General features: G+C 34.0%; 2 protein-coding genes across 6 annotated transcripts in view; both read left to right on the top strand.

Annotated features, from left to right (window-relative positions):
* Positions 1-7193, top strand: part of LOC137632690 (cuticle protein 19-like) — a 227205-nt gene extending 220012 nt beyond the window's left edge. For 3 of the 5 annotated variants that reach the window (XM_068364786.1, XM_068364789.1, XM_068364787.1), the window contains 2 exons: positions 5222-6124; positions 6716-7193. In XM_068364786.1, coding sequence (XP_068220887.1) covers positions 5222-6124; positions 6716-6922 — 1110 coding nt within the window. In that variant the 3' untranslated portion in view covers positions 6923-7193. Of the gene's footprint in view, positions 1-4330; positions 4449-5221; positions 6125-6715 lie in introns of those variants that run through there. The other 2 variants (XM_068364791.1, XM_068364790.1) reach the window with 2 other exon arrangements.
* A 2590-nt stretch (positions 7194-9783) lies between these two features.
* The window catches only part of LOC137632442 (beta-1,3-galactosyltransferase 2-like), a 2260-nt gene continuing 2043 nt past the window's right edge, over positions 9784-10000 (top strand). Inside the window, exon 1 of the mRNA XM_068364372.1 lies at positions 9784-9936. Coding sequence (XP_068220473.1) covers positions 9784-9936 — 153 coding nt within the window. The remainder of the gene's footprint in view (positions 9937-10000) is intronic.

The raw sequence follows: 10000 nt of genomic DNA, 5'->3' as shown, positions 1-10000 counted from the left end.
TATATATACAGTATATATATATATATATATTGTATATATGTGCATATAGTTTATATATATAAATATATATTTATTTATATTTATATATATGTATATTTAATGTGTGTTTGTTTGTGTGTGCGTGTGTGCATGTGTGTAAAGGCCGGACTGTTTCCATTAAATAACTTTAGTATTTCTTCCCAATTAAATAACAGTTATTCAAACGTATATATTGCACATTAACAGAAGAAGAAGAAGAAGAAGAAGAAGAAGAAGAAGAAGAAGAAGAAGAAGAAGAAGAAGAAGAAGAAGAAGAAGAAAAAAATACACCGAATAGAAAAATCGAGATCAACTAACATAACGCAAATAAGTTAAATTTAAAAATACGTCTCAATAAAATTGAAAGTAACGCTTAGCTATCATCAATTGGGTGTGATTAGGTCAGCAGAAACACAGACCACTAAACTACGGAAGCTATCAAACAAAATATTCAGATTAGGGACAAAAAATAATGTGAAATTTCATGAAGAATAACTGCAGGTATCGCATGTTGTAGACCAGCTGAGATTAATCTTAGTATGTATCTGCCCATATGTATCAATAGAGGGGAAGAAGTAATTAAGAAACACAGCGTATAAACCTTAGAGGAATTTCTATAACTCCAAAGAGCGATATGTCATATCCATAGTAAAATACAAAGATGATTAGTCGTTACATAAAGACAAATATGTCATGAACGTGTAATTAAACACTAGATATTAGCAAATCAGATGAAACATATATATATATATATATATATATATATATATGTATATATATATATATATATATATATATATATATATATATATGTATATACAGGTATGTATATATGTATATATATATATATATATATGTATATATATATATATATATATATATATATGTATATACAGGTATGTATATATGTATATATATATATATATATATATATATATATATATATATATATATATATATATATATTATATAATCCTATGAGGAAGGAAATGAAGGTTTAAACTAGGAAAGATTAAATAAAATGAAAATTGGATAGGAGAAATGAAGGAATTACATAAAAAAAGCTGAGGAACATTTTGCTGTATGGCAAAGAAAATAAATTTACCTTAAAAACTAGATAAATAAGTCAACGCCCAAAAGTAAGAAGAAAATACTCTAACAAATAAGAGCAACTTGTGAGGAACTAAACTAAACATTCAAAAGGTTCAGTAAACAAGCAAAAGAACACAGATAATGAAGAAGAAACTTTCGTCTCCCGCTGTAAGCATTACTGTCGCAAGAACGATCAGTGGTCGCAAGTCGGCGTTTGAGCAACTTCGCCCTTGAGCAAATCAGCGACTCAGGTCACATTGTGTTCCCCTGGAAGACGCCCTCCTCCCCCAAACCACGAAATGGAGGAGAGCCGGCGAAGGATTCGACGAACGGAGTGACAAGGAAAAGGAAAACGAGAATAAATCTTGAAGAAACAACATTTCATCAGAAATGCCACACTTCTATGGCTTGAAATCTCATTTGTAATCTATGTATTCATATTTCTTAGGGTTGCGGTGGCCTATTGGAAACGTCCCTGCCTGGGGTTCTGCTGGACGGGAGATCTAGTCCCGCTCAAACTCGATAGTTTCTTGTAGTGTCTGCAACCTCACCATCCTTGTCAACTAATGATGGAAGATTTGGGGAAGCTTGTAGGTTTCCCCGCTGAGTCATTAGCGGCCATTGCCTGGCCCTCCCTGGTCCTAGATAGGAGGCGAGGCTATTTGGGCACTGATTATAATATGTATATGTGGTCAATCTCTATGGCATTGTCACTGTCCCTTGCCTCTGCCATTCATGATCGGTCTTCAAACCTTTATGGTGAACGTTTCGAGCAGTTGATTCTGCTTCTTGTCTCCTGAATATTTATTACTGATTTATCTTATCATTCTTCGGACTCCATAATCCCAGACTCCTGAATTTGATTGACCTTTATCTAGGAAGGAAGTCAATTATTTTGTTCTCTTTTTATCTTATTCATGGGACCTGTATTAGAAGGAATATTAAAGAACAGAGCAACTGTACAGTTATGTACAGTTATATCTAGAATTTAGACATTATTACAAACAAGCTAGATAAGCTTATATATATATATATATATATATATATATATATATATATATATATATATATATACAGAGAGAGAGAGAGAGAGAGAGAGAGAGAGAGAGAGATATGTGTGTGCATATATAAGGATGTGTATATGTATATACTCAGGTGTGTGCATTTGTATGTGTATATATATGTGGTGTGTATATGTGCATAGATATGAATATTTGAACATACACACACACATATATATATATGATTATATAAATGTAATTATATATATATACAGTATATATATATATATATATATATATATATATATATATATATATATATATATATATACGTACCTTGCTCAAATTGTTGATATTACATTAATCTTTGTAGCTTTTCCTAACCATACTATATTCCTCTGTACATATTCCCTATTCTGTGTTATTTCGCTGATTATTACAAATTCACTACATGGATATCATTTATTGCTTTGATCTAATGATGATTGATGATGATATAACAGTTAAACATAATTCTGATATATGTTTAAGACATCGCAGTGCTTCTGTCTGTATAGATTGCCTTACCTTGTGTAAGACCCGGGCTCTTGCCTGTGGGCAGACAGTGCTTCCTTGCTGACTTAACTGGTGCGGCCGTAGAGTTGCCATGGAGTGTATTTCTGGTAGGGATTATGATATAGGTGAAACATATCGTGTTCTGATTACTTGAGAGTTGATTGATTGATGGAATCAGAGTTTTCTGGCATCCTGATAATTAAGGTCATTGACACCGACTTAAGAGCGTTGGTACTTATTAATATTATTATTATTATTATTATTATTATTATTATTATCATTATTATTATTATTATTATTATTACTTGCAAAGCTACAATCCTAGTTGGAAAAGCAGCTTGCTATAAGCCCAGAGGCCCCAACAGGGAAAATAGCCCAGTGAGGAAAGGAAACAAGGGAAAATGAAATAGTCTAAGAAGAGTAACAATATTAAAATAAATATTTCAAATATAAACTATAAAATCTTTTAACAAAACAAGAAGAGAAATTATATAGAATGGTGTGCCCGAGTGTACCCGAGTGTACCCTCAAGCAAGAGAACTCTTACCCAAGACAGTGGAAGACCATGGTACAGAGGCTATGGCACTACCCAAGACTAGAGAACAATGGTTTGATTTTGGAGTGTCCTTCTCCTAGAAGAGCTGCTTACCTTAGCTAAAGAGTCTCTTCTACCCTTAACAAGAGGAAAGTAGCCTCTTAACAATTACAGTACAGTAGTTAACCCTTTGGGTGAAGAAGATTTTTTGGTAATCTCAGTGTTGTTAGGTGTATGCCAGACTATCCGGTGTATGTGTAGGCAAAGGGATAGTGAACCGTAACCAGAGAGAAGGATCCAATATAGTACTGTCTGGCCAGTCAAAAGACCCCATAACTCTCTAGTGGTAGTATTTCAACGGGTGGCTGATGCCCTGGCCAACCTACTACCTACCAAAAGACATATACAAAGAAAGATATATTATCTATATGACTTACGACTCTAATTTTGTATGATAATGAGAGTTTCCTAAAATTCTATTTTACGTCGTTACACGTAACTCGGATGTAATGACGATCCATTCTACTTCGTTTGTTTTTCAAATATGACTTTAAAGGCAAATAGAATTTATTTTGTATTCAAATTGATGCGATTTACTATTAACTTTTCTTCTGGATTTGTTTGTAATAGCTATGGGAACAATAGTTTTTGTTATTGATGGCTGTTTATGTTAAAGCATTATAAATAGGCGTATATCTGTCTACAGCTATGTACACAGGCTCACAAATATGTGCATGTACTACATATATATATATATATATATATATATATATATATATATATATATATATATATATATATATATATATATATATATATATTTACACAAATACAGCTGTTTCTAGTCCACTGCAGAACAAAGGCCTCAGACATGTCTGGGGTATGGCCATTTTCATCACTATACTGGCCACTGCGGATTAGGATACCTTAACGTGTGTGTGAGCTCCTGTATGTGCGTATTTATAAATACTCTCACATACATATATACTCTTCTTCGCTCATAATTTACACGCGAGCAAACCTATTTCTACTTAGCCCTTAATTATCATAATTATCATGCCACTGTATAAAGAGTAGTTGTCCCGTTACCCTCTGACCAACAAATCATGTGTCACAGAGCAACGGTGAATCTAAAGCAAGCTCTATATAAGAATTTGGGATCACGCTTTCCATATCATTGTTGTTTTGTCATTCTTCGTGTCAACATGGAGCTCAAGGTAAGCTCGTCTGGCTCACCCTTGCATTATGTAAGTTTTGAGTTTTGCTTTCAAACTACTTTCCGGTTGTGCAAATTTATTGCCTCCTGGCTAGTAAAATTTAGACATTATTAGAAACAAGCTAGATAAGTATATATATATATATATATATATATATATATATATATATATGTAGAGAGAGAGAGAGAGAGAGAGAGAGAGAGAGAGAGAGAGAGAGAGAGAGAGAGAGAGATGTGTGCATATATAAGGGTGTGTATATGTATATATTCATGTGTTCGCCTAGCATCTGCATGGCAGCAGATCGATTTCTAAACTTTTGTTTATTATATTATTTCCACTGGTTGATTGCTTAGAAAATCGTACAGCATTGCTACTGATGTTAGCCAGTTATTGAAACAGAAAATATCTGGACGATTGTAGAAAATCACATTCTAGCGTAAAACAATTATAAGAAACAGAAAATATCTGACTTATGGACGATAGTAGAAAATCACATTCTAGCGTTAAACAATTATAAGAAACAGAAAATATCTGACTTATGGAAGATAGTAGAAAATCATATTCTTGCTTAAAACAATTATAAGAAACAAAATATCTGACTTTTGGAAGATAGTAGAAAATCACATTCTAGCGTAAAACAATTATAAGAAACAGAAAATATCTGACTTATGGACGATAATAGAAAATCACATTCTAACGTAAAACAATTATACTGAAAACTGAATAAATAAACAAAGCACAAAAGTATTTTGGTATAGCAGACCACTTTTATTTATCAAAATAAAAACCTATCATTTTTACAGCTATGTGTGCTCATCGTCACCTTGCACGCCATAGCTGCTGACACAAGCTTTCCAAGCAGGCCTACCCGTCAAACTCCTATAGACGTCGAACATCAGATTCTAAATCTTCCAGCACCTTCGTTTCATCCACTTTTACCACCCATCCAATCAGAAGATCAACCCTCGGATCTAAACTTGCATTCCGTCAAATTACCTCCATCAAATTTTGACATCACTGGACCACTGGTCAGTAGTCTAGGTACAGTTACCCCAAACCCTTTTGAGTTATCCCATCAAGGCTTCAACACACCACTGACATCAGGCCATACTGACCTTCCTGGACCACAATCATCCACGTTACCACTGGCCAGAAGTTTAGGTACAGTTACCCCAAATCCTTTCGAGTTACCTAATCAAGGCTTCAACACACCACCGACATCAGGTCATGTAGACTTTCTTGGGCCACAATCATCTACGTTACCAAACCCAGGCCCGACTCAACTGACGCCTGTTTTTCTTGGATCGCCCAGTTTACTTCAAGCGGAGAACCGCATCTTTGGCCTTGATTCATTGTTCCCAATCTCATTATTACCCATGAATTTGGGTCCAGGAGGACCAATTGCCCTCTTTCCTAATAAGGTGCCCAGCAGTGGAGACTCCACTTCAGTATCATTTCCCACCACTGACCTAGTCACTTCAATTTTAACCTTCAGCCCAAAATTTCCCCCATTTCTAGGAAATAAGAATAAAAAGGGCAGTTTTCGTACTTCTGTACCACTTCCCACCATATCTAAACAAAGCATTGGAAATACCGGTGGAATGTTCAGTTCTGCTTACCCTTCTACATTCATATCTGCATTAGCACCAGCGCCAGTACCAGCGCCAGCACCATCTCCAGCTTATGTATATCCTCTACCAGACAAGGCAAGTATCGTGGAATTGAGTCATTTGACTGGAAACTACAAACATATAATTTACATAAAGTAAAATTTTCTGCCATTTGATCGATGTGAAAAATCTGCACAAACAAAACCTATATAAATTGGGCGCTTTATAAATTTTCTATTAGTCCCACTATAGATATTTACAGAGCCACAGTATGATTTCCACTATAGTTTAGAAAAATTCAAGTTTTCAGCTAGTTGATCTTGATGTTAACTATCTGCACAAACAATTCCTACATGAATTTGGCGCTTTATAAATTTGCATTACCCTCCATTACAGATATCTACAGAACAACAGTATAATTTCCGCTATAGGTTAGGAAAAGTACATTTTCAGCCACTTGATCTCGATGTTGAAAATCTGCACAAACAGTACATATATCACTTTGGCACTTTAGCCTTATAAATTTACTATTATCCCCATTACAGATATTCAAGGAGTCACAGTATGATTTCCACTATAGTTTAGAAAAAGTAAAAATATCAGCCAGTTGGTCTTGATGTTAAAGATCTGCGCTTACTTTACCATCCAATTTGGGCTTTATGAATTTTCTATTAACCCCCATTACAGATCTTTACTGAGCCACAATATGACTTCCACTATGCTGTGAACAATGAACACTCGAGGAATAAATTTGCCCACCAGGAGACTCGAAGAGGACAAGACACCCATGGACATTATGAAGTCCTACTACCAGACGGTCGCCTGCAGAGGGTGGGATATTCCGTGCAGGGCGATGGAGGTTACGTAGCTCATGTTACGTACGAAAACCCCTAAATTGCTGGTCTTCACAAATCTCTGTTCTGCCTAGTCACAGTTTGCCTCGGTTTGGAAGATGTGTTTATTTGCTTAATTTGTTTCATCTCGATGTTGTTGCTTGTTTAACATGTTTTTAAATGTATGTTGTTTTTCCATCGAGGAAATATGTTATAATTGTTTTTATTTATGTTGTTTTATTTATGTTATTTAACGAATTGTTTGTAACGTTTTTATATAATAATGCTAATGACAATGATTATAATACTAAAAGTAAAAATATCTGTTATCATTATGGTTATCAATATCATCACTATTATTTGTAAATTATTATTAATGAGAGAAATCAGTGGTAATATGATCTAAGCTTATGTGGGTTCCTGAAATAATTAATACTTAAGATACTCAAAGGTTCTCATTAAAAACGAATGATGGAAAATGAAAGAAAATAATGCATGACATGATAATTTTCATAATTGTGGAAAAGCAAATCCAAGAGGATATGAGTAAGGTTAAGGTAAATGTTTATTTTTTTTTTTTCTTGGCAACTGGAAGAATAAAATTCCACGAATGAAACGTTAGTGAAAAGATCTTTGTTAAATTTGTTTCTCAAGGCTCTTCTAGGAGAAGGACACTCCAAACTCAAACCAATGTTCTCCAGTCTTGGATATTGTCATAGCCTCTGTACCATGATCTTCTACTGTCTTGGGTTAGATTTCTCTTGCTTGAGGGTACACTCAGGCACACTATTTTAGCTGTTTCCTTATTTCCTTTCCTCAATGGGCTATTTTCCCTGTTGGAGCCCATGGGCTTGAAGCATCCTGCTTTTCCATTCATCATCTACTTCAAGCTTCATAGTCGTCAGCCATGTAGGCCTAGGTCTTCCAACTCTTCATAACAGTACTATAAAAGAGATATTTAAAACGCATTTTAATGCATTCTGAAAATTTATAATGATTCAATACCAAAAAATAATTGTATATAATTAACCTTAGCGGGTAAGTTAGAGCGGTGAATTTTGGGAGGAACAGCCAGTGAGTTATATATTTTTTCTACTCCTTATGGCTCTTCATCAGGGTCACAAGAAAGAATACAATGTATGTAGGCAGGACTGGAAATTTATATATACAATTAATTACTTAAAAATTGAATATAGTTGAGAACAGTTACGTAATGAAAAAAAATATATATATATATTTAAATTTTATCTATTTGAAACTGCGATTTGATATATAATATATGATATTCTTTATTTAAAGCCTCGAATAAATTTAATTGAAATATCAAGATCAAATAATGAGATATAGATATTTTAAAGATCATTCTATGAACCCAGTAGCATCAGAGCTGAGACCGACTTCAAGACGTTTAAGTTATGTAAACGTTCTAACCTTGAGGCAACACACTGGCTATTTCTCACACAAATCCATCGGCGAACTTCCCAATGAAGTTATACTTTATAGTAGTATACAAATATTTTTATTTTTGAGTGTTTACAAACTTTCAGACTATATTATAAATGTATTTCAATTATCTTGGTAACATAATTATTATAATTTCAGCTGAGTACGTTGTAAGAGTATGAATATTAAAATTCACGCGTCTGAAATCTTGTGTACTATCTACAACCTAGCTAGTTGTTCTATAAATTTATTTTCTACCTTATGATCTCATATCTTAGCATATAAATTCAATTCAGTTCGTAACTTGAGGGGCACTCAGTAGAGCGCAGACCTCCGCGCGGCAGCTTATTTCCCGACCTTTTGCTTGACCTTGACCTTTGACCTTAACATGTATTAATTGGCGTGGATTTTCATACACTCAAAAATTAACCAAGTTTGGAGTCTCTGTGAAAACGATGTCCAAACTTATGCCTGATTACGTGAATTGGACATTTTGCTTAACCGTGATCTTGACCTTTGACCTTGGCTTTCCAAAATTTAATCATTTCCAGCATTTTATATAACAGTTAATCCCTGCAAGTTTCATTACTCCACGATTAAAATTGTGACCAGGAAGCTGTTCATAAACAAACACACATAAATAAACACACAAACGGGGGTTAAAACATAACCTCCCTTCAACTTCGTTGGGGGAGGTAATGCTATTCGTCTGCTTGTATTGAATTGAGCAATATATCCACTATTCCGTAATTGTGTGAACATATAACTACTGAGTTCGGATAAATTTACTATCAGCTAACTAGTGGCAACCAGGAAAGTTCACTTTTACCAGCGAAAAAGAGCAGACGTAGTTCTGACGATGCCATTTCTAGTGAACTTTTCCTGCAACCTATTTCTGAATTTATTTCCTTGTTCTGTGATTCCCTTATCTTGATACGTGTAGTGAAGGCGTGTTTAAGAGAATTGTTCATAATCAGGTGTTATATCGTGCGAAGAACTTCTCGTCTTAAAGGTTCTATGAAAATATAATTTTGGTTATAACTAAAAGGTAATATTTTCATTTATTGGGAGTTTTCTGTTTTCCATGAAAAGGATTTTCAAGTGTCGAAATAAAGGCATGTTTGTCTTCTGGAAAAAAAAAAAAAAAAAAACTCCCAGTTGTAGTTATTCAAATGAGTATATTCGTACATTCATGCTTATTGCATATTCAAATGTTTATCTTATGAAGCTTTTGATGGACTATAATTGTTGTTTTATATATTCTAACAAGTATACTTCTTTAGTATAATCAAAGGATTTCTCGTCCATGAAGATAACTATAATAACAGGAAACTACAATTGAAAATTGAAATCAGATGATTATAAGAAGACCATTAACAGGCAAATGAAATGTGTGCAGGAATGGAAAAACGGAACTAAGATCAAAACTAAATTTCAACCAATATAGAACAAAACTTCATTACACCCATCATCCAGAACATGCATATCATCAGTTTCAGCAACATCATCTGGAAAGTGAAACAGAAATCAAAATCTATCTTTTTCATGCGATATATTTTCTTGGTTTCGTCGATATTCGTTTATCTCGTGACGTCAGCAATTTACTTGCAACAAGATGATGACGTAATACAGGTGAGTTGTTATTATGAAGATCCTCAGCCCTATTACCTTACGATATTGCAATAGTTTTTGTAAT

The sequence above is a fragment of the Palaemon carinicauda genome, chromosome 41, assembly GCF_036898095.1.
Source record: "Palaemon carinicauda isolate YSFRI2023 chromosome 41, ASM3689809v2, whole genome shotgun sequence".
Classification (NCBI taxonomy): Eukaryota; Metazoa; Arthropoda; class Malacostraca; order Decapoda; family Palaemonidae; genus Palaemon; species Palaemon carinicauda.
Note: the sequence above shows the minus strand (reverse complement) of the source record. Positions and strands in the feature narration are given on the sequence as shown.